The sequence below is a fragment of the Pipistrellus kuhlii genome, unplaced genomic scaffold (assembly GCF_014108245.1).
Source record: "Pipistrellus kuhlii isolate mPipKuh1 unplaced genomic scaffold, mPipKuh1.p scaffold_m20_p_11, whole genome shotgun sequence".
Taxonomy (NCBI): Eukaryota; Metazoa; Chordata; class Mammalia; order Chiroptera; family Vespertilionidae; genus Pipistrellus; species Pipistrellus kuhlii.
Window position 1 is genome coordinate 11,477,598 of NW_023425416.1, and position 25,684 is coordinate 11,503,281.

Sequence of the window (25,684 nt, forward strand, 5' to 3'; positions counted from 1 at the left end):
GCACTAATCTTTATGCCCATAAACAGAAAATTTATTACATAAATCACAATGTATCCAGATGATGTAATACGTTGCTATTAAAAAAAAAAAATGAGGTCTTCAAAGACTATTTAATAACAGGAAAATGTTTATGACATGATATCAAATGAAAACATAGGACCCAATATTTTTATACTATTGATTCTAATTCTGTTAAAAAATTTTAAACTATATACAGATGAGGTGGGGAAAGGGGTGGTGAGAACAAAAGATGCATTGAAGAAAATGATTTGGGGGTGATGGATAATTTATATTTTCTCTGTTACCTTTTTTTTAAAATAATTATAATTGCTATAACTCTGATAGTCACCATCTGTGTACAAGGAATATTGGCAATGCAGGTTTTTATTTTTATCTTTATGTATTTTATTTATTTATTTATTTATTTTATTATTATTTTTTTTTACAGAGAGAAAGAGAGGGAGGGAGAGTTAGAAATATCAATAAGAGAGAAACATCAATCGGCTGCCTCCTGCACACCCCTCACTGGGGATGTGCCCACAACCAAGGTACATGCCCATGACCAGAATCGAATCTGGGACCCTTAAGTCCGAAGGCCAATGCTCTCTCCACTTAGCCAAACCGGTTAGGGTTCTGTTACCTTTTTATAACCTTCAGCTCTAAGGAAATCAAGGGAGAGCTGGAAGGACCTTGCAGAAATGGTGATGTTGCTTAGGCATCTGGATACTCATCACCTATTGGTTCAGCGGTAGACAACACAGCAAGGTGTGCACAGCACAGACAGGGCATGGGATGACCAAGCATAATGGATCCTGAGTGAAGGGAGATGGGGCTAGAAGCGTAGCCTGGGAGCTGGGCTCAGGGCGCGAGGAACCCTCCATTACCAGGGAGGTACTAGTCCAGGTATCTCATTTAATTGCTATGTCCCTGGAAAACCTCACGTAGGCTTTGGAAATAGGAGCTTGAGAACCAATATTTTCAGTAATTTCCTACTCCCCTCAACGGAAGAGTAGAAAGAAGACTCCTTAAGCTACCAGGTCAGTTAAAAATTATGAAAGGAAAACAAACAAACAAACAAACAAACAAATCTAAGTTCTTTGGTTTAAGGATGGCAGAGAATAAATTACCTCTAAATGATAAACTTTACAAAGGCAGAACTTAGAAATAACTGCAAGTGGCCTGGCCAGCGTGGCACAGTGGTTGAGCATTGACCTACGAACCAGGAGGTCGGGAGCACATGCCCAGGTTAAGGGCTCAATCCCCAGTGTGGGGCGTGCGGGAGGCAGCTGATCAATCATTGATGCTTCCCTCTCCCTCCCCCACTTTCTTCCTCTCTGAAATCACTAAAAATATATTTTTAAAATGATTGCAAGTGTACAGAACAGAAACAAAGGGAAGAATCAAACTGGAATAAACAAGAACAAGATCGCTTGCAGATGAACAATCTTGGTACAAAAGCCGGACTGCTCCTGTTTCAGGGACAGACGTCACTGAAGCCCTAAAAAAGCAACCTCCAGGGGTTCTTCTTTGAGAAAGATGCCAGGGCCCAGGCCTTCATTTCACAAGTGCTGCCTCCTCTGGTTTCCAGGATCCTCTGAAGACAAGCACTTACACAGTTCATTTCTTTTTTTATTATTGTGGTAAAATATAGATAACATACAATTTACCACTCTAACTATTTTAAATATATATATTTTATTGATTTTTTACAGAGAGGAAAGTAGAAAGAGAGTTAGAAACATCCATCAGCTGCCTCTTGCACACCCCCTACTGGGGATGTGCCCACAACCAAGGTACATGCCCTTGACCTGAATCGAACCTGTGACCTTTCAGTCAGCAGGCTGACGCTCTATCCACTGAGCCAAACCGGTTTTGGCCATTCTAACCATTTTAAGTGTATAATTCAATGGCATTAAGGACATGAACAATATTATACATCAACCATCACAACTATTCATTTATGGAATTTCCTGACATCCCAAACAGGAATTCTGTATTCTTTAAACAAAAACTCCACATTCCTGCCCTGGCCGGTTTGCTCAGTGGCTAGAGTGTTGGCCTGTGGACTGAAGGGTCCAAAGTTCAATTCTGGCCAAGGGCACATGCTTGGGTTGTGGGCTTGATACCCAGTGTGGGGTGTGCAGAAGGCAGCCAATCATTGATGTTTCTCTCTCTCCCTCTCCCTTCCTCTCTGAAATCAGTAAAAATATGTTTAAAAAAATTCAAAACAAAACAAAAACTTCACATTCCTTCCTGTCCCTGAGCCCCTGGTAATCTCTATTCTACTTTCTGTGTCTGAGTCTGCACAGTCTAGATACCTCACTCTTATAAGTAGAATCATACAATCTTTGACATCTTACGCCTGCCTTATTTCACTTAGCGTAATGTTTCCAATTATCCATAGTAAAGAGTGTGTCAGTACTTTATTCCTTTTTAAGGTGAACTAATATTTCATTACATAGATATGCCACATTTATTTATCCATTCATCAGCTGATGGACATGGGTTGTTTCTACTTTTAAGCTACTGTGAATAAGACCACCATAAAAATTCACATTAGCCTTCCTGTAATCACACCTCCTGCTTGCAGCCGTAGCCATGGTGATGGGCCACAGCACCCAATTGTATTCTCCATTTCAATTTGATTTGTTTAAGAAAAATAGCATTTGTGTGTGGAGCCCATGAAGTCTCTTCAGGGTACATGCGGCACATGCTCTGGCCACTCCATGTCAGGCTACATGGAAGCCTGGGCCCACAGCACGCCTTCTGCTAGGCCTGCAAGGACAACCATCTCAACAGCTGGCATCTCAGCCTCGTCCAGAGTGCAGAGGTGGGTCCTGGGTGAGCCTCTGGAAGGGTCACCACCGCCCAAGAGGGAGGGAGTAAAGGAAAGAAAAAGAAAAGCTCCCTCTTGTTCAAGCAGCTTCTTTTCAAGGGTCAGAGCCGGGTTGGCAGGTGGAAAACTCCACACTGCAATGCAACAAAAGGCAGCCAGAAAGGAGGGCAGATGCAGGGCACATGCCAACCCCTGCCCGCCTCTCTCTGTGCACAGGGCAGTTCTCACTCCCAGCAGCCCCGGTGGCATCTTAGGGCACTTCCCGATGGCACGGGGAGGAACCGGCCTCTCCCGGTGTTTCCTGCGTCAGGGGAGGCGCACGCGGTGGGAGGGAGCTTTCACCAGGGGAGGTGCACGCGGTGGGAGGGAGCTTTCACCAGGGGAGGCACACGCGGTGGGAGGGAGCTTTCACCAGGGGAGGTGCACGCGGTGGGAAGCTTTCACCAGGGGAGGCACACGCGGTGGGAGGGAGCTTTCACCAGGGGAGGCGCACGCGGTGGGAGGGAGCTTTCACCAGGGGAGGCGCACGCGGTGGGAGGGAGCTTTCACCAGGGGAGGCACACACGCGGTGGGAAGGAGCTTTCACCAGGGGAGGCACACGCGGTGGGAAGGAGCTTTCACCAGGGGAGGTGCACGCGGTGGGAAGGAGCTTTCACCAGGGGAGGCACACGCGGTGGGAGGGAGCTTTCACCAGGGGAGGCACACCACACGGTGGGAAGGAAGGAGCTTTCACCAGGGGAGGCACACGCGGTGGGAGGGAGCTTTCACCAGGGGAGGCACACGCGGTGGAGGGAGCTTTCACCAGGGGAGGCACACGTGGTGGGAGGGAGCTTTCACCAGGGGAGGCACACGCGGTGGGAAGGAAGGAGCTTTCACCAGGGGAGGCACACCACACGGTGGGAAGGAAGGAGCTTTCACCAGGGGAGGCACACGCGGTGGGAGGGAGCTTTCACCAGGGGAGGCACACGCGGTGGGAAGGAGCTTTCACCAGGGGAGGCACACGCGGTGGGAGGGAGCTTTCACCAGGGGAGGCACACGCGGTGGGAGGGAGCTTTCACCAGGGGAGGCACACAGCGGTGGAAGGAGCTTTCACCACGGTGGGAAGGAGCTTTACCAGGGGAGGCACACCGAGGGGAAGCTTTCACCCGGGATGCACCACACGCGGTGGGAGGGAGCTCACAGGGAGGCCACAGCCCGGTGGGAAGGAGCTTTCACCAGGGAGGCACACGCGAGTGGGATGAGCTCTTCACCAGGGAGGCACAACGCGGTGGGAGGGAGCTTTCACCAGGGGAGGCACACACGCGGTGGGAGGGAGCTTTCACCAGGGGAGGCGCACGTGGTGGGAAGGAGCTTTCACCAGGGGAGGCACACACGCGGTGGGAGGGAGCTTTCACCAGGGGAGGCACACGCGGTGGGAGGAAGCTTTCACCAGGGGAGGCACACGCGGTGGGAGGGAGCTTTCACCAGGGAGGCACACGCGGTGGGAGGGAGCTTTCACCAGGGGAGGCACACATGCGGTGGAAAGGGTGCTTTCTCACGGTAAATGGACTGTGGCTTGGAGAGTCCCTGAAGCGCATCACGAGGAAGCCAGCCACTCCTTCCTCAACAGCTGAGCTTCTGGTTCCCTGGAGATCAGTTCTGCTGGGCTGCGGTGTCTTTCCCAGCCTCTCAGACGTTCACCAGAGAGCGGGAGACGCAGCCGTCGGCAGGCAGCAGGCCCGAGGCAGCCTTGTGTGTGGTATTCCGCTTCTTTTCACTTTCTTATATTGATTCACTGCGCATGGCAAGCTTCCCACTCGCAGTGTTTCCCAAAGTGTGGTACGCGTACCCCCAGGGGCACGGGGAGAGTTTGGTGGGGGTACGCGTTGCACTGGAGTTTGGCGGGGATATGCACTGCACCGTGCTTAGCTGCGCTTAATTCTACGTTCTCGTGAGTACAAGGGGTACTCAGCGTTACGAAAATTATAGAAGGGGTGCACATATGTCAAAAGTTTGGGAAACACTGATAAGGTGGTTATATTTATGTGGCTCTTAAAATAAACTGACTTAACCTACAGAAGTGACTTACTCCACAGAGAATGCCAAGGCAGAGATGGTGTGCAGACAGGGCGAGCAACTGCGACAGTGGTACGGGAATGACAGGTTGGGAAACGTCTTTTTCTTTCTCCCGCTTCAGGAATGAACGCTTTTAGCACGAATCTGACACCATCTGTCCCACCTGTACTCCTGCTCCAGGTCCCGCTCTTCCCAATTCATCTGTCAGTGCACCTCACCGCCCCTGTCAGACCACACTGGATCGGAATCCAAGGACTGAGAAACTGTCACCGGGATTCCCGCCGATGCACACCATCCTTGCTCAAAGCACCGGTGACTTTGGGAGCGAAGGCGGAGCCGCCATCAGAAAGCTGACAGACGTTACCTGGCAGGAAGCTACCACCCATCATTCCAGAACACTCCCGACGACGACGTTCAAAACAGGGCATCCCCCAGCTTTCCTATATGCTTGAAATATTTCGTGATGAAATGCTGAACCACCAAAAGAACAAGCGGAGAAGATGACAGACACTGTTTTGGTACCCCTGGAAACGTCCATCACAAAGGTAGCTTACCAGTAATAGATTTTTATCAGCGCCGAAGGCCACAGGAGGAACGAGGCCACAAAGGCCAGGATGGGGATGGCCAGCGTCCCGCCCGCGATCACGAACAAGTTGACCACGTCCAGGTCCATCCTGCTCCTCGAGGTGGCTGGCGCCTGTGGGTGGAGAAAGGGACAGGAGTGAAAGTGTCGCAAGAGAAAGGGGAAGAGGTAAAATGGAAAAGAGAAGTGAAGGACCCAGAATGAGGATAAAGATGAGGAGGAAGCAAAAGCAGGCAATGACTTAAAAAAAAAAAAACCTCAATAAGCATGACCACTACATGTAAGGAAGGGTCCCTGAGAAGGTGCCGAGTTGCGTTTTAAGCTGAGAAGAAAACACTCAGGGCAGCTGGGGAAAGCTCAGTGAGGACTGAACGGTAGATCATGTTATTGTGCTGGTGATACAGTTCCGGAGTGTGAGGGTGACGCGGTGGTTATCTTTGCACGCGGGAGAATGTCCTTGTTCCTACGCGATGTATGCTGACGTATGAAGGGGACAAGCATAGTGATATCTACTACTCACTCTTAAAAGCTGAGGAGAAAAATATATAATTGTTTGTGTGTGTGTGTGTGTGTGTGTGTGTGCGCGCTGGTGGGGAGAGGAGAGAGATAAAGCACATATGTTGAAATGTTAACCATTGGTGAATCCAGGTGAAGGTTACCTGGTAGCCTTCAACATTTTCTATAGGTTCCACAGGTTCCAAAATGTCTACAGAAATTTTTAAAAAGTAAGTGAGGGAGGACAGAGGCCCTTACAGGAATGAAAACATACACATGTGCACTTTTCCAGCAAACTTAAACCATCGGCCTGTTTCCCCTTCTAGAACCAGAGCTCCGTGAAGGAAGCGACGATCATACACGTTCTTTCTCGGTGCCCAGAACAAGCACGGAACACAAATGTGATGCAATTGAATGACAAGCAAAGTTACAAAACGGCTCAATGCTCTTTGTGTTAGGGACAACCACTGCCCACAATGCTGAAGCTGTTTTCCTTCAGCAATCACACACCTCCCCCGAGGAGCTCCCTCGTTCCCTCGTGCACGCTGAGCACAATTTACAAGGTTCGTCGCCACACCAGCAAGGGTCAGCAGATATTTCCCTGAAGGGAATGTCACAAACGTGTGAACATCGTGGGCCACGAAAGAGCTGATGAACACAGTCTCTGTGGAGGGTCACCGTGGTTTCCTGCTTCAACCGTGCGTGGACGGAACCAGCGCCCAGACCCACCCCAGCCAGCCAGCGCCCAGACCCAGCCTTCTGCCGGCTCCTCACCGCGTCCTTGCGCTGCCCGGAGGCCCCACCACTGCTCCGTGGGCCAAGGAGGCCGGAGACAGAAAGCCTACAGCCTTGTGAACACAGGACCACCAATGCCTGAACGTCAGCCGAGGGATGGAATGTGCAGTCTCCCGGAGCAGTGCCCACACAGCGGGTGTCTGCAAGACCACTCTGGGGAGCAGAGGACACTATGTGCCACCAAGGAGTGCATACGGAGAAGCCTCTTTCCCTTCCTGCTTGGGGTCCAAGGGAAATGAGCAGTGCTCTAACCGGTACGCCTCCTGCAGGCAACGGCATCTAACCACTTACGACCACTGTTTCCTTGCCTTGAGTTTTATGGATATTTTCAACGTATGGCAGGGATGCAAATTCATTTTTAAAGTTAATTTAAGTTAAAAGAAGGAGTCCGTTTGCAGGAAAATGCTAGGTGGGTGACACATGAGTCTGGTGAAAATGTGAAGATGATAGTTAGTGGCCACCCCGGGGCAGACGCAGTGAGGAATGAGCACAGGCGGGGGAGGGGCAGGCATGCCAGCCCTCTCCTCCCAGGCTCTCCCTCACACCAGCCAGGCCACCCTGGTTCCCTCGTTCTACCAGAGGATTTCCATCCAATCACTGCTTTTTAAAAATATATACATCTTATTGATTTTTTTTTTTATAGAGAAGAAGGGAGAGGGCTTGAGAGTTAGAAACATCAATGAGAGAGAAACACCAGTTAGCTGCCTCATGCACACCCCCTACTGGGAATGTGCCCACAACCAAGGTACATGCCCTTGACTGGAATCGAACCCGGGACCCTTCAGACCGCAGGCCAACGCTCTATCCACTGAGCCAAACCAGCTAGGGCTCAATCACAGCTTTTGTCTTTTCCTACTCTGGTGACTTGTGAAACTTTTCCGAAATTATGCCAGCAATTAAAGAGTAAGATTTGGCTCGCCCCAACAAGAATCTTGTATCCCAGAACATAAAACAGAACCTGGCAAGTCTCCGTGGCTTGATAATGCTCATCGCCTGAACAGACTGCAAAGGAAAGATGCGCTCACTTTGCCTGTCGGCTGTGTGAAGTGAGGCACTTCAGCCTTAAAGGCAATGATGGGTGGCCCTGCAGCGCTCTGTACTGCCAGCCGCCAGGCCAGCCGGTGTCAGGAGAACCAGCTGGCCGTCATGGCCCCTGGGAGAGGAGCACACTCACACCCCAGGTAAATGGCAACGAGGTTCTTATTCCCCAAAACTATCCTGATCAACATTTCTATCTCTCTCTCTCCCTTCCTCTCTGTCTCTCAAATCAATTTTTTAAAAAAGACTTTAAGATTATACTGATTTAATTGTTGGCGCTTTGCCTCTCTGTCCCAGTTAAAGTAAAATATATTCTCATTAATGTAGACGGAGGCGGAGGTTGTATATTGATGGCTGTATCCCATCAATAAAGGCTGTAAGTGTTGTATAATGTGTGACTACTTAAATTAATTAAATACAACTCAAAGGTCAGTGCTTCAGCCACACCCATCACAGTTTACGGGCTTGGAAACCACACGTGACCAGCACAGCTCAGGGCTCTCCGCTCCTGAAAGCCTCTTTCAACCAATTCCTCTGCTACGTTAGTTCCTTAGTTCCGCATTCACGAGTGTCGGGTGGGATGACAATTCCCTGCCGGGATGAGCCAGACCACTCGGCTCCCTCAGCCACCACGTGGGGTCCAGCTCCGGGTCCTCACTGCTGGCTCCCGTTTCTGTCCTGGGTGCTCTCCCACAGCCAGTACTGCCAGAGGCCCCCCGCCGTTCCCTCCAGGGGTCAGCCTGCCCCGGTGAACTCCACAGGATCCCAGCTCTACCTGCAGCCTGAGCTCCCGCAGCTCCACCCGCATCCGATAACCAACCTGCCGTGCAAGCCCGCACGGCCCCCCTGGTCTTCCCTCGTGTGGCCCCTTCCGGAGCACGCTCCGTCCTGGCTGCCCCAGGAGCTCCTCCCTGCCTTCGTGGCTGACCCCAGTGTCACGCTGCCCAGGAAAACAGCCTGGTCCCCACAGGCCCAGGACTCACAGCCTCTCTTCCAACTCAGAGCCCTCCTCCTGGCGAACTGCAAATAGGAGGTTTTTGGGTGCATACTGGAGCTTTGAAAACCTTCAGGTACCCACACCTTCCTGCCAGTCCTTCTGCAATCACCCCCAGATGGTGGTTTCCAGGGAGCTTACAGAGGAGTCCCAGGCTCCTTACAAACTGCCTTTAAAATATATATATATACACACACACATATATAATATATACATGGTTTAAAAAAGCCATACTCACTGTTCAAAGAGCACAGCCTTCTTTCCCAACTGCTTCTGGCTCTGGTAGAAGATGAAAATGAATTTCTGAAATTACAAAAAGTGAAAGCAACGCAGCATTAGGAAATAGGAACCGAGTGTTAACAGCCAGCAAATAGCTGGCTTTGTGGAGGCGCAGAGCTCTGCTCGGGGCGCAGGCCAAGTACAAATGCCCTGTCAAATGCCCTGTGGCTTTATAATCGCCTCTGTCCAAGCCACCTCCCTCACCCCGGTTAAGCAACCTGCACAAAGGGTTGGTCGTGGGAAGCCAAGAAAGAGGTCAAAGAAGAGCTGAGGTGAGAAGGCGAGCATGGGAGTGAGAGGAAGAGTCCGGCTGTCTATTGGAGATTGATTGCATGTATTGATCATCATTCCCTTCCTAAACCCTACTTAAATGAAAGTAAAGGAAAATATTAAACTCATAAATGCTAAGAGAATGGGAGAGGAGATATGTCAGTCAACTTTTTATTGAGACCCCCCAATAAAAACGAGAACTCTCCTTCTCCATCTGGGGGCAGGGTTTGCCTAAAAGCTGTACTCGGAAAGAACTGAGAGGGAGGTGCAACAGTGTGCACAGGGGAATATTATGGGCTAGACAGAGCAGGGGAGCTGGGAAGGGCACCGCAGTTGGAGAACGAACGGAAGGCAAAGGAGGGCCAGTGCACAAACTCCGAATTATTTCAGAATGTGGTAGGCAGTAGACAGACACGTGCAGGACAAGGACAAAGGCCAGGTACAGAAGGTCACCAGGGTGGGAAGCCCCAAGTGCATAGCAAGCACCTGGCAATGGACAATTTGTAGGTGGGACCTGGTCCCCAGGGAGACCTGTCCTCCCCTAGCGTACGGATGTGGGGTGGACCCCTGACCTTTCCTCCCTATGCATGACACCTAGGCCTCCCTCAGTTGTGTTTTAGCTCCAGGTCCAGAGAAGACAAGTGACACCATGGCTGACCTCAGGACCATCTACATTGAGGAGAGACCCCCTGCCCGGGCTCTGGCCCATCAGTGGAGACCATGACACCCGGAAAGCTGATGAGTATTCCATTGGATTCTAGCCTGGGCCCTCCCCTAAGATCTCCACCATCAAAAGCTCTTAGGATGGAGGACCCATACCCGAACCTATCCTCAGCCCTTTACCACTGCCTCCCTCATTTCCAGGGGCCTTTCTTTTGCCTCTGTAACTTACGGACCCGTTTCTTCTACCACTCACTTCTCTCACCTCTGAAATTGTCTAAATAAATGTTCTCTTATAGTTTGAGTCTTGGCTCTGAATTCTTCCTAGCCAGAACTTAAGTAGGCTGGTCTACCACCAAGGGCTATTCCTCCTGCCACCAACAAGAGGATCAAAAAATTAAACATTAAAAAAACAACAACAAACCTATAAAAGTTCTGGAAGAAGACATGAAAACTCTTTTAAAATATCTTCATGAGCAAAGTCTTTCTAAGTAAAATATACAACCAGAGGTCATAACGAAAAGATGAATAAGTTGACATCATAAACCTTTAATTGTTTTACACACACAGAGAGAAACAATTTCTTCTTCTACTTATGCATTCATTGGTTGATTCTTTTATTTTTATTTATTTTTTATAGAGAGAGGAAGGGAGAGGGAGAGAGAAACATCAATGTGAGAGCAAAACCTTGATAGGCTGACTCCTGCATGCCCCTATCAGGGATCCAGCCCCCACACTCGACATATCAGGAAGATCCTCTAGCCCAGCAGTTGCCAACCTTTCGGACTTCATGGACCACCAGTGAATCTAGCCAATGGAGCTATCCGAACTGGGCATAAAAATGTTATTCATTCATACATTCATTCATTCATTCATTCATCCTTACCCCAGGATATGTTTATTGACTTCAGAGAGAGAGGAAGTTGAGAGAAAGAAACATTGATGTGAAGGAGAAGCATCAAGTGGTTACCTTTGTACGCACCCCAACTGGGGATCAAACTAAAGCCTGGGTATGTACCCTGACCTGGAATGGAACCTGCAACCTTTGGTGTACGGGACCATGCTCCAATCAACTGAGCTGCCCTGCCAAGGCATAACAATGTTCTTAAATGTCCACATGAAAAGCAGTTAACTTTTGTTGATACATATCAGAGGCAACAGAGTAATTTCTTTAATGTACAAAGGGCTCCTACAGATCAATATATCAATAAAATCCAACAGAAAAATGGGCAAATGATCTGAATAATTTACCAGGAAGTAATACAAATGACTCTTAAAAATATAAAAAGATGCTCAATCACATTTAAAGTAAGAGACATGTGCCCAGCTGGTGTGGCTCAGTGACTGAGCATTGACCCATGAACCGAGAGGTCCCTGGATGGATTCCCAGTCAGGGCATGTACTCAGATTGCGGGCTTGATCCCCAGTTGGGGATGTGTGGGAGGTAGCTGATCAATCTTTCTCTCTCATCAATGTTTCTCTCTCTCTCTCTCTTCCTCTCCCTTCCTTTGACTCAAAAGAAAAAAAATCAATAAAAACATATTTTAAGACATATGCAAATTAAACTTAAAAAGTAATGGTAATGTTTACTTAGCACACTGGCAAAGAACAAAAAGTTTAATAATAGACTATGTGGCTGAGGCTGTGGGGAAACAGAGGATCTCATACAATGTACCAATTTACACTTCTATCAACAACTCTATAGACGGCAATTTGGCAAAATCTGCAGCAATGTTGTATGCCCATACACTTGAGCTAACAATCTCACTTCTGAGAATTTATGTTTATAACTAACTGAACATGTCTGAAAACACTTTTTTGCAGTATTATTTGTTATAGTATTATTTATTATGGCAAAAGATTCAAATGTCCACTTATAGAAAACCTATTAAGTAAATGATAGTATAAATTTGTAAAGAAGTATAATGAATAACCACTAAATACAAAGTACAATTAAATGTAAGCCATTAAAATAATGAAGCAGTTCTATTTGTCTCTATCAGTAATAACCTCCAGAGCACATTGTTAACTAAAAACAGGAAGGAACATTAGAGAGCGGGTGGAATAACACCTCTTGCACTGAGCAAGAGAGAAAAGGAAGGACATATATTATGCTTACGTGTGTGTGAAACGTTTCTGGAGAGATACACAGAAACTGGTGATTGTGGCTGGCACTGGAAAGGGAAACGAGAGGCAAAGGGCAGAGATAAGAGGGACTTTTCACTGATGCCCTTTTGTTCCTTTGAATCACTACCATGTGCATGTGTGAGGCTTTCCCTATTCAATTAAAAAAAATAAACTCCTAAAATAAAATGGTCTACCCTATACAGTCCAATACCGTGGCCACTAAGCCACATGTGGCCATTTAAATTTAAGTAATTTATTAAAATGAAATAAAATTTAAAATCCAGTTTTCTGATGTCACTGGAATAACCTGGTTATTGTTTAACAGGAAGTGAGTACAGGGGAAAGCTAGATACTAGAGGCATGCCAGTTTTTCAGCTTCGCCAGAAAGCTGAATTTAACATGTCCACGGCTGTTCCCTGCTGACCGATGGGGGAAGCGACTGGCGGGAGGCAGACACACGAGCCCACTGAGGTCTGAGTGATGTGGGAAGTGCTTTCCCAGAATCAGTCAGTGGCCAGAATGGGCACGGTCACTGCAAGCTCAGGAAACCTAAATGTTTAAACTTTCCTCCCTCTCCCTCCCCTCTCCTCTCCCCTCCCCTCCCTCTCCCTCTCCCTCTCCCTCTCCCTCTCCCTCTCCCTCTCCTTCTCCCTCTCCCTCTCCCTCTCCCTCTCCCTCTCCCTCTCCCTCTCCCTCTCCCTCTCCCTCTCTCTCTCTCTCTCTCTCTCACACACACACACACACACACACACACACATACACACACGTGCGAGTGCCTGGGACTCCTGCCGCAGGGTAGGCGCTCCCCTGTGCCCCCTGGTGCACACATGAACGAACAGACTTCCATTAGCGTGGATGCTGACGCACCGCGGCTCCCACATGGGGCGGAGGCTCTGCGCATGGCCCTGCTTCTGGCTCCGCTGAGACCCCAGCTGCACCTCTTCCAGGACTGGCTCGAGGGGCAGGGGACTTTGGAACCTAAGAAAAGCGACTCCACGCAAATAAAACCTGCTTCCACATCCATCCTCCCGTGCAGATCTTAGAAAATTCATTTTCTGAAGACATCGCAAAAATTACATTCCCTCGAGCGGCCGGGGAGTTTAATTCTCCAGCCTCACTTCGCTGCACATGCTCAATAGACACATGCAGCCAGTGGCTCCCGCAGTGGACAGGGACAGCGTAGAACAAGCCTGTCAAACTCAAAGGCTAACACGGGCCAAATAAACAAGGTTTAAGTTTATGTGGGCCCCAAAAGAACAAAACCTTCAGTTTTCATAAAATCCTGGGTTTATTTCGATAGAGACATGCTGAATACAAAAGACTGAAATAGTAATCGTTAATATAAAATAATAGAACATTTAAATAAAAACTAATATTTTTTTCTTAACTTACCAGATACTGAATAACTGCACAAATTAAAAAGTATAATGCAAATAAACCTACTTCTCTTGTTCCCCGAAAGCAAAATACTGGTATTTCCTGTTGCACACCCCAAACAAGTCAGTACGAGACTAACGACGTGGTTATCGGCTGCTAAAATATTCCTGCTAGGATTAGTAGAGAGAATTGGCGCACCTGCGCATAAAGCAACATGAATGCAACACGATTACAGTCATCAGGCATTAACCAATGTTGCAGTTTGTTATTGATAACTAGAGGCCCGGGGCACAACATTCGTGCACGGGAGTGGGGGTGCCTCAGCCAAGCCTGCACTCTCTTGCAGCCAGGGACCCCTTGGGAGATGTCTGCCTGCCGGGGCTTAGTGAGAGGACCTAAGCTGGCAGGCAGACATCCCTCAAGGGGTCCTCAGCACTGCTGCCATGGTCACTGTGCTCATCAGCTGTGAGCTTAGCTTCTGGCTGAGCGGCTCTCCCCCTGTGGGAGTGCACTGACCACCAGGGGGCAGCGCCTGCATTGAGCGTCTTCCCTCTGGTGGTCAATATGTGTCATAGCGACCAGTTATTCGGCCATTCGGTCAATTTGCATATTAACCTTTTATTATATAGGATGATGTATAATAGAATATTGTAAAAATCAAGTTACAAAATTTTTGTTAAAACATTTCTTACATACTGTTTTATTGGCTGGGCCACAAAAATATTCATTGTGTGCCACATGTGGCCCATGGGCTGTGAGTTTGACATGCTTGTTGTAGAACATTTTCATTGTCACAAAAAGCTCTACTGGCTAGCTTACAAAGGCCCATTAGAGAGAGCAACCAAACCTGTTTCTCATGTTAAGAGAAGAAATACAAATTGAATGCTGAAAATCCCTCTCCCTCTACACAAGCTAGATGGCCTGGCTGCCTATTGAGATAACAAAGGCTGGGAGCTCCTGCCCTGTGTGGCTGTCCAAAGGTGAGGTCAGCTTGGCAGGGTCAAAGTCCAGCACTCTAACACAGAAAACATTTCCATGCAGGAACCTCACATGTCCATAAACCAGAAATTCATATCTCCTCTGTGGTTAAAAGGTGCTAACAAGAGGATTCGCTCTGGCATGCTTTGTACCAAAGCCCTAGCTACTGGTGCCCCATGGGGGTTCTGCCTCATGAGCCAGCCATGCCAAGCTCACAGCCCCCTCCCCTGCTTCTGCCACCTGGGGCGGTCGTGTGGGCAAGGAAACAGCCTACCCAGGCAGGTCCTGTGGACAAACGATCAGAGAACTAGAAAACCCTGCCACTCAATCCTCTGAAAGTCAGCGTAAAGAATGTTCAAACCTGCAGAGAATTTGTATGAGCTTATGTGAGCCAAACTGACAACTGCCAACAAACAAAATCTCAACGGATTGATAAAATGCTCCTGGTAATGGCAGTGGAATAGGAATTTTTAGAGGTGAAAAAGATGAGGTTAGGGAATTTTTAAAATTAAGGGAGTCCATGGAAAAAACACAGGGCTACAGAGTTGCAAAAGGTTACATTTCCATAAGACCGGGTCAGGGAGCCAGCAGGACTTACATAGCCACAAGACAAGAAGTTGGGAGAGGAGCCATTACATTTCTATAAGACAAGCAACTAGGGATAAAGAAGGAGGAAGAGAGCGGGGAATGGGAGAGCAATGAGGGAGGAGGGCCCAAGTGAGGTTTGACCTTTGAGCTCAGGAGTTGCTACAGTGACCAAATCAGGAGGGAATGGTGACCAGTCAGAGGGGCTATCAGGGCACAAAAGTCTGCAGCCTTTATAAACCTGGGAGAAAGGAACTCGGTGGGACCCTTCCCCCCCCCCCCCCCTCGTGGGAGTCTGTACTTGTTCTTCAGTAAATTTCCACCTTTGCTCTACCATCTTCTGTCCATGGTTTCATTCTTCAACTCCCGTGGACAAAGAATCCGGGGCAGCCATCCTGCCCAGGGGAACACCCCATGTTCCAGGCCAAAAATCCCATATGGGCAGTTTTACCATGAATTTTACACATCAGAACCAACCAGGAAGACACTTAGCAGCTTACTATTACATGAAATCCCTTGGTGACAGATTAGGGAGGTGGGAGAACGCAAAGCAGGAAAACATCTGGGATTGGATAAAAACTAACAGATACACTTTTTTTTTTTTTTTTATCTAGGTGACTATGCAATAGTTAACAATTGACATGACGACAACAATGAGGCGATTTGTGGTCTCTGCTCTGGTGCTGGTTGTGCTTGGAGGGTCCAGAAAAAAAAGGAAATTACGTTGTTATTCTAAAAGTGTGTTTTCTTAGATGCAAAAAGATAACAGACAGGCTCCGTTATGATGAAGGCTGACCTTTGTTAGAGAAAAATTCCACCCTAGGACATGACTACTCACCAGGAACTGCTTATAGTTAGAAAGTTTTCCTTTCAGACCATCCTATGTGGTTACTTCCGGTCTCTGAGTTTGTAAGGCCGCCATGCAGGCCTCACCTGAGCTTGTCTGGTTTAGTATGTGCCTGCACATCCCACCCCACCCCCTGCCTCTCTCTCTCTCTCTCTTACACACACACACACACACACACACACACACACGGCAGGCAGATCAATCAGGGGCTCAGCTGGAAGGCAGGTGGCTCACTACCCTGTGATGGATCTTCTAAAAAAACAAACCATCCTGGCCAAGAAGGGAGGCAATGAAACTTGCAACCCCTGCCCTGACCCAGCCTAGCACCTTCGAAACATCAGCCTCTGGGTTCAAGATGTGGGCTTGGGTGATGAAACAATCACCAGCTTGAAATCACACTTAAAACAAGAAAGCCCGACAGAGACACACGCGTGTTCCTGCTAGAGGAGCGATGAGCCGAAAGCCACCTGACCCGTTACCTCCAAGTGAAACAGGGAGAATAAAATGCCCCCCAAAACGGCTCCATCGAGTCAGCTCTGACAGAACGGTTAGGGGTTCTGACTGGTGATACAGGCTGTGAGAGAACTGAGAGAAGAGATAGATGCAGAGAGAGAGTTAATTTTTTACTTTCCCTACAGGGAAAGGACTGGTGCATTGATAATCAATATAAGGGCAAAGAACAAAAGCTGCTCCCCGCTTTTAAAGCCTTGGTTACTGTTGCTAGGTGACAAGGAAGGGAAGGGGATTTGAGGGCTGGAATTGAGCAGACATGGGGAGCAGCGGGCAGATATCCTAAGGAGGTATCTTTATCAGTATCTTCACAAGCCTATAAAACACTCTTAGAGTGAAAGTTACAGAGTTTGAAAGAGGACTGTTTGAAGTGGGGGGAGGTGGAGGGAAGGAAGAGAACCCCTGAGTTGTAAAAAAAAAAAAAAAAAAAAAAAAGAGCACAAAAAAACAGCAGCCTAACCGGTTTGGCTCAGTGGATAGAGCATCAGCCTGCAGACTCAAGGATCCCAGGTTCGATTCCGGTCAAGGGCATGTACCTTGGTTGTGGGCACATCCCCAGTAGGGCATGTGCAGGAGGCAACTGATCGATGATTCTCTCTCATTGATGTTTCTAACTCTCTATCCCTCTCTCTTCCTCTCTGTAAAAAATCAATAAAATATATTTAAAAAAAAAAAAAACAGCAGGGAGAAGGTATATGTAAGAATGTAGCCTTGAAAGTAATTTATCTTGAAGTTTCAACAGAGGGGCTGTTTGAATCAGAGAAGCTAAAATCTTGGAGTTTAATTACCAGGTACTTCTCATAAATTGTGGAAGGCCCACACACACAAAAAAGACTTTTTTTTTTTTTCTGTTCTTATAAGAACCATGGCGGTTTTCAATAGCTAGCTATGAAACAATGGTCCAGGAACTAACCTGACTTCTTGTAAGTTTATTTTTCAGATCTAAAGGCAAGCCACAAACCCCAGAGACAAACTCATTACCTGACTGGGAAAGTCCCTTCCTGCATCAAGTAATAAGTCTTGTACAGTCACACAATGTCTTGCTTTACTGATGTGTACCCAGACTTTGGTGGGACCCCAATGCTCCTAAAAAGGAAAAAGCCAGCCAACCTACACCCTGATTGGTTAACCCACCAACTTCTGTTCCCAAGGAATAAGAACCCTGCAATGGGCGAACAGACCCGGGGATCCTGTCTCAGGGTTCTTGTCCTCTCAATAAAGCTGCCTTTGCTTTTATCCATGCCCCTGGTCCGAATGCTCACACAAGGTCCCCAAAGTCTTCAGGCTCTGGGGGAGCCCAGAACAACCTTTTTTAAAACATATATATATTTTATTGATTTTTTACAGAGAGGAAGGGAGAGAGATAGAGAGCTAGAAACGTCGATGAGAGAGAAACATCGACCAGTTGCCTCCTACACACCCCCTACCAGGGATGTGCCCGCAACCAAGGTACATGCCCTTGACCGGAATCGAACCTGGGACCTTTCAGTCCACAGACCGACGCTCTATCCACTGAGCCAAACCGGTTTCGGCAAGAACAACCTTTTGGTGTATAAATTAGTGCAAATAAATGCATGTGCTTCATCGCCTAAGGTCACCTCTCAAAGGTGAAGTGCTAGAAGGAGCATCCATCACATAAGTGACAGTTTCCCACGTGAATGAAAGAAATTAAGATAGCCTTCTATATGAGTGTACAACAGCAGAGGGCCGAAAATAGGACCCTGGCCCCCAAAGACATCGCCCTGTGCGCGAATCCGCACTCCTCAGGAAAAGGAAAAGCAAGAATCAAAGAGGGTTTTGTCACTTCTGAAGGAGGGGAAGTTGGCCTGCGGTAGTTTCGAATTGCAGGAACAAAGCCGGTGTTAGGCAGAGAAAAGCTCTGTTATAAACCGCCGGCAGGCTTCGATCAGGACAAGATTTCTTCAGGAGCCTTTGTGAGCTGCCCACCTTTTATTTGGGGGGGTGGGGGGAGAATCTACTCTCTGGAGGAGATTTCTTTTGATAGATCGTACTTCCCCCAATTGATGGACGGAGTATGACGTCAACTGCACCTGCAGCATGGACATTCCTGAGCACCTCACCAGGCACCTTAGATGGACTGTACACTGAACCACCAATCAGCACCTGCCAAATACCCTAAGGCCCCAATTCCTAAGTCCTTGGGTCCCTAATCATGTGCTTTATACGAAACCACCAATCATCGTGTGCCGAGTACCCTAAGCCCCGTCCCTTCCCTTTCCTCCCCTCAAAACCGGTGTTCACCCCTGCACGTGTGCTCTCTCTCTCTTCTTTTGCAGCCCCACAGGGTCCTTCTCCTCTAATAAAGCCTGGTTTTCGGCCCTCTGTCTCATCTTTCACTTTAACCCAGGAAAATTAGCATCAGGAAAAGCTACAGGCAAAATTTCATAGCTAAAGCATAGTTTTGTTTAGAACTTTACCCAAATAAATAAAACATAAAGATGTCTATTTAAAAAGTGATAGTAAATGTTGAACAAAATTTTTGTTTATAACTGCAATCCTGTGCTAGTTTTGAGGACAAAGAATAAATCTCAGGTAGGTTGTATATAGTAAGATACATCCTTCCTGTTCACATTGGGTTATCACAGTGCTATCAGAAAGAGGACATTTTTGCAAAAATACCTCATTGATTTTTTTTTCCCCAAAGGCTTTTCAGTTCTTTGGTTTTCAAGTCTCTTTCCCCTTCTCTGCATCCATTAACAGACCTTCATCAATTATTGCCTTTGAGGCAGGAGAGTAAGGAGGTGGGCAAATTCCTTGCAAGAAGAATGAGGAAACTGAAACAGATGGCTGTGATTATCGTTGTAATTAGCTAGTTCTTAATAGTAGGGAAGGAGCGAAGGGAAAAGGTCAAACACTATAGGCACGGTCATTCGGGCACCTTCACCCGGAAGCTACAATGTCACACTCCCAGGGAGCACTGGGCCCTTCCCTGCAGACCACTGTGCGGGAAGGAGTCCAACAGAAGGAAGGCAGACACATGACACAGGAAAGAGACTTGTCTGTCATCACACTTGGGGACAGAAATCAATAGCCAGAATGGGCATGGCCAGTGCAAGGGGGCCAACATTTGGGAATGCATAATCCCCTAAACCAGGGTTGGCAAACCGCATCTTGAGAGCCACAGGCGCCTCTTTGGCCCCTTGAGTGTGGCTCTTCCCCAAAACACCACAGCCTGGGCGAGTCTATTTTGAAGAAATGGTGTTAGAAGAAGTTTAAATTTAAAAACTTTGGCTCTCAAAAGAAATTTCAGTTGTTGTACTCTTGATATTTGACTCTGTTGACTAATGAGTTTGCCGACCACTGCCCCAAACAAAGGAGCTCTCTCTCCTGTTGCTCCTCACTCTTTGCTCGTGGAACTCTCGTTTTGCTCCTGCCTGTGTTTCCTCCATAAAACCATGTGGCCCTGCAGAGAAAAGAATTTCCTGAGGCCCCCGGGGAAGAATGGCACTTTGTGGAAAACTTTATCGATGGTGTCAAATTCAGGGAGTTCCCCTCCAAGGTCCCAGCTCTGTCTTGCCCAGGACAAAGTCCCATCTTGTCTTCAGCGGGGCCAGAGGTAAGGCCAGTGCCCAGAATTTCTGTTGCGCATACCATGGACTGATGGACTGCAGAGGGAAACAGAAGCTACTAAGCTAGCCTGATGCTGGGCTGGACCCGGCTCCAACATGGAAAGGAAATTCTGGACACCAGCCCTGAGTTTAGCTCTACAGAAGCTCGACTACACATCTATGACCAGACTGAGGAGAGTGGGACATTGGAGACCCAGGGGTGTCATGCCACAAAAACAAAACTTCCTCCAGTACCTCATCCTCCAGTGGGGACCTCCGGAAATGCTTGTGCCGGCGACACCTCGAGAACCCCACGGCCATGAACAACGGGGGGAGACAAGCCCCTCTCCTGACCTGAAACCGCTGAACAAAATGACTGAGCAATCCACAGCCGGATACAGAAGAGAGAACACCTAGGCCTCGGTTGTAGTTCAGCTCCAGCCCAGAAAAGCAGCAAAACCAGGTCAGCAATGCCAGGACCAGCTGCAATGATAACCACTTCCTGCCCTGGCACTGGCCAATGAGTTGAGACCACAACCCTGAAAGGCACACCCTGATGGATATTCTGCTGACACCCTCCCCGAGACTTCCCCTGATTTCTGCCTGCAAGGGACCAATAAGAGCCTCAAGACAAAGGCCTAGCACAAGCTCTCCCTCCCAGGAGCATGCCCCGCCCTGCACCTTTTCCTTCCCCTCCCTCTTCTCCCACAGGGATGCACCTTCTAAACGCTAAGGGACCCCACAAGGCTTGCAACAGGGAGCAAAGGGCAGCAGCAGCTGGTCCCGGGCTAACCCCTGACCCTGTCCTGAAGACCCCCTTTTCTCTAACTTCTTTGTGAGCCAGAGCAAACCAACGTAGGCTCATTTCCCCAATCACCCTCCTGTTGCTTCTTCTCTCCTAAGCCCTTCCTTGTTTCACAGCTTTATTAAACGGCCTCTAAAAATCCCCTGGACTCATGTTATAAGATCTTCCCTGCATGAAGTCAAGAACTCTCGGCCAGCCCTAGACACACCTGCTAAGGGCCAGGTCCCCTTTCTAGTAACACCTTGACATGTCATTCAAACAGTTCTCCAACATCCTTGCTTTAATTTCATGAAATCCCTCTTCTCTCACAAGAGTTATAATTTCACTTTCTGCTGTATGTCTTGTATCTGGGAGAGGTCTATGATCTGGGAGAGTCAGAGGACGAAGCTGTGGGTGCTTCTAGAGCAGGCGTCTTCAAACTACAGCCCACGGGCCACATGCGGCCCGCAGAGGAGTCTGATCCGGCCCGCCAGGTTTTTTGGGCATGAGAGCAGCCGAGGTGTTACAGTAGGAATTAGTAGTTCATATAGTCCGGCCCTCCAGCTCTCTGAGGGACCGTGATCTGGCCCCCACTTTAAAAAGTTTGAGGACCCCTGTTAGAGCCTGGCTGGACGTAAGCGTTGAAAACAGAGAGAGGGGTGTTTTTGGTAGAAGTTGAGGTGCTGCAGAGAAAAGAATTTCCTGAAGCCCCCATGGAAGGATGGGATTTCGGGGAAAACCTTATTTTCCCCGAATATAATTAAGGGAGTGCCACTCTAGGGTCCCATCTCTGTCTTGCCATGGGAAAAAGTCCCATCTTGTCTTCGGCAGGGCCAGAATTAAGGCCACTGCCCAGAATTTCTGTCCTATATTAAAATCCAGCCCAGCATCTGGCTAGCTTAGTTTGGGTTTCCAGCTGCATTCCACTGCGTGGGGGGCCTGCATGGCCATGGGGCAAGTGGGAGTCACTGAGAAAGCCAGAAAAGGGAACAAGAGCAAGCCAGAGAGTGAACTCTGCTGGGGATTATAACCACGAGCTTAACCAATCAAGCCTTCAAAATTCCGGGCAATTACATGGCTTTATCCTTGATAGATTCTCCCTTCCCCCAACTGATGGACAGAGTATGACGTAAACTGCACCTGCAGCATGGACATTCCTGAGCACCTAACCAGGCACCTTATGTGGACTGTACACTGAACCACCAATCAGCACCTGCCAAATACCCTAAGCTAGGGGTGTCGAACTCAATCAGAGAAGGGGCCAAAATCTAAAATCCAGCCTAAATCGCGGGCCGAATGGTTTACTGAACAGTCATAAACTGTCATTGTGATGGAAACGCAGCGGAGTGCAGTGATGACAGCGCGGTGCGGGCCACATTGCAAGGCCTGGCGGGACGGATTTGGCCCGCGGGCCTTGTGTTTGACACATGTGCCCTAAGCCCTTGATTCCTAAGTACCTAAGTGCCTAATCATGTGCCTTATACGAAACCACCAATCAGCGCCTGCCGAGTACCCTAAGCCCCATCCCTTCCCTTTCCTCCCCTCAAAAGGCATGCTTTGCCGGGACTAGATAGAGCTTCGGCCTGCGGACTGAAAGGTCCCAGGTTCGATTCCGGTCAAGGGCATGTACCTTGGTTGCGGGCACATCCCCAGTGGAGGGGGTGGGGGTGCAAGAGGCAGCTGGTCGATGTTTCTCTCTCATCGACGTTTCTAACTCTCTGTCCCTCTCAATTTCCTCTCTGTGTAAAATCAATAAAATATATTTTTAAAAAAGGCGTGCTCTCCTCTGCACCTGTTGCTACTCCCCAAAGTAGGGGTCATGTGGGGCAGCCCAGCAGGGGTCCTTCTCCCCTAATAAAGCCTGTAGTCCTGGTTTTCGGCCCTCTGTCTCATCTTTCAATCCTCCTAGCCACTGACCGATTTCCCAGGTTAGACTGACAGGCAAGCGCCTTCCCCATGCCACCCTGACATCACTGTGCACGTGCCCACCGCCCCCTCTGTCTGATCTCCTCCCCCAGCGATCTGCAAGGAATGGACCAGTGGTTCCCTGGGGAGCATGAAGCTGCAGATTCCTGGTGAAGCTGCCCCGGTGACCATGCTTGTGATGTCCGGCCTCGCTTTGCGTTCTTCCTTTTATTAATATTAACTGGCTAATTATGGTGATAACAGGATGATGGAGTGGGACCTAAGTTTGTAAGTGGCAAGTCCATCAATACCTATTTTCCTGTTATGATAACTTTTATTTCCCCTCTACAATCTGGAAACTGTGGGGCATCAGGCCCGAGACACAGGTAACCTGATCCTCTGGTGACTGTACCTGAATAGGGTGTTTTTCTCCATTTCCCCCCACCGTCTCTACCCAGAAGATACCCTCGACCAACCCCCTTTTCAAACCTTTCTGGCGGAGCTGGGAGTTACCGCCTCCAGTGAACCTTCCCTGCTCCTCTAGTCGTGAGTAACCACTCTCCAGGCCCTAGAGTATTCTGTAGGAACACCTCTCTGGGCATTTGTAATGTGTGCCTCTTAGCACAGTCCTTGTGAGAACATTGTCTGAATTCCACCAGGCTGCATGCTCCTCGAGGCGAGTCTTACTACCTCTCTGAAATGGCCACAGCACTTGAGCACACGCCATGCCTGGTGAGTGCTTGGAAAATACCGAACAATAAGCTGGAATGTCCTGGCCAGCCCCGCTGCAGGCCATTCCTTCACTCTGTTTATGTTGGCCGCCAACGAAATGAACATTCCTCAGCAGAGCCATACAGTTTTAGAGCCTTCGGTCCAGATGGGAAGCTGGGACCCAGAGACACTGAGCAAGCTGTCCAATGTCACAATGACAGCTCTTCTCCGCCTCTACCCCTCCAGGGGCTCCCAGCAACCCTCAGCCTGCTGTGGAAGGCCACACACGATCTGGTGCCTGCCCATCTCCCAAGTGTCACCCTCTCCTATCACACCCCACCCCATCCCCTTTCCTGAACAATCTACAATCCCTGACATGTCCAAGGCTGTGGCACCCAGGCTCCTCTCTCCCTCTCCTGCCTTTTCTCCTCCCTCTTGCCTGGTGAGCTCTGACAAGTCTTGGCTACGACAGTGAGAAGAGTGTGCAGGTCAGAGCTGCCATCCCAGAGGAACTGCCTTGCTTGTCTTATTTCTCAAAACTTTGGAACGTTAATACGGGCAAAAGAACCTTTGGGCTGGGCCTCAGGCAGCGCTATATTCCAAACAAGTGTTTGAATGACTGCAGCACTCAAAAAGAGAAACGTTCTTCAGAATCAGCCTCACTGTGTTAGCTTATTGGCAGCTATAGAAACTCCTTCCCCCCATGCACCTGTCCCCCTGTTTCTCACCCATACCCCTTGCCTTCACCTCCCAGCTAGAACACTATTTGGGTTTCTGCCTGAACCATTGCTTCCTGAGTAGCTGGATCTCAATTCAAGGCTTGTTGCCTCTCATGTTGGCCTTCTATTTTTAGGTTAACAACAGCATTACCCCTGGCCTGTAAACGCTTTTCCTGTTACTGGTGTTTGGATTCTTAGGTTCTCCAAGATGGAAGTCAAGAGGAAACCCCACGGAAATGTCCAGACAGATTTCATGAAGAGCTTATGCTCGAGCACAAGGGAGGCAGCACAGAGGAAAGGAGGGTCCTCTGAACCGACTCCCGGGCTGATTCTGACAAAGCAGCGCTGGAGAAGCAAGCTGTTAGAAGGGAATAAAATTATGCCTTTTTTTTTTTTTTTTTTTTTTAAGCAGAGACTAGAAGGGTGGTAACATTCTTGTGGTCGGCTTATCTGTGCTTTGATCAGGCCAGGGGTGGCGGGGTGGCACCAGCTCTGTGGTTTTTCTTATCCAGGGTCCCAGGTCCTTATGCTGTCTGTCTTGCAGTTCTGTGATGAGTACTTAGACAGACATGAGCAGGTACAGAAGGTCACCAGGACGGAAAGCCCTGGGTGCCTAGTAAAGAACAGTTGTAGGGTAGGACCTCATCCCCAGGACCTTCCCTCGCCTGGCACTCTGGTCATATGGTTTGGACCCCCTGACCTTTCCTCTCAAGTTGTATTTCAGCTCCAGGCCCAGAAAAGCAACAAAACCAGCCACAGCTGACTCACAACCAACTGCACTGGATAATGACACCCCCTACCCTACTCCTCCAACCTCCTCCCCCCCAGAGAGCAGACCAATCCATCAGTGGAGACCTAGACCCTGAAAGGACACACTTGGCAGGCGAGAATTCTACCACTGAACCACCAATGCGCGCTGAAAGGACACACTTGGAAAGCTACTGAATATTCTATTAAGCTCTTCCCCTGGGACTTCCCCTAAAATTTCCACCCTTAAAACCCTCAGGTACCCAGCATGCTCACCCTCCTAGGAGCAAGCCTTTCTCTTCCCCTTCCTCCCTCCGGCCTCCCCAGGCTCATTACCATTACCTTCCTCACTCCCAAGCTCCAAGGGCCCCTGCCTTTACCTCTATAGCCTGTCTCCTAAGCCCATTTCTTCTAAAAATTACTTCTTCCACCTCTGTCACTCTATACACAAATGTTCTCTTATCACTTGAGTCTTGGCTCTGAATTCTTTCCTAGCCAGAACTCAAGTCCTGAGGCTGCTGAACCCAGGTCTGTCGAACCCCACTAGTCTCACACCTGGTGCCGTCCCTGCCGCCTCCAGCAGTTCCATGACCTGGGTTCAAATCTCTGCTCTGCCACCGAGCAGCTGTGTGACTCTGGCAGGTCACTCAACTTCTTAAGAGCCTCCGTGTGGGGACAAAATGAGACAGTGCGTGGAGGCTACTCAAAGCAGCGAAGGGCTGATACCAGGTGCTCATCCCGCCTTCCTGCCTCACGCCTATCCCCCTGCACTGCCGCTGTGCCTGCGTCGGACCAGATGCTCGTGTTGGTGGGCAGGTTT

At 48.8% G+C, this 25,684-nt stretch overlaps 1 protein-coding gene across 7 annotated transcripts in view; it reads right to left on the minus strand.

Moving 5' to 3' along the window:
• The window catches only part of ABHD6 (abhydrolase domain containing 6, acylglycerol lipase), a 52,677-nt gene that overhangs the window by 20,826 nt on the left and 6,167 nt on the right, over nucleotides 1-25,684 (minus strand). For 2 of the 7 annotated variants that reach the window (XM_045579008.1, XM_045579003.1), the window contains exons 2-3: nucleotides 9,035-9,099; nucleotides 5,446-5,588 (exon numbers count right to left, since the gene is read on the minus strand). In XM_045579008.1, the coding sequence (XP_045434964.1) occupies nucleotides 5,446-5,564 (119 nt within the window). In that variant the 5' untranslated portion in view covers nucleotides 5,565-5,588; nucleotides 9,035-9,099. Of the gene's footprint in view, nucleotides 1-5,445; nucleotides 5,621-9,034; nucleotides 9,220-25,684 lie in introns of those variants that run through there. The other 5 variants (XM_036430706.2, XM_045579005.1, XM_045579004.1 and 2 more) reach the window with 4 other exon arrangements.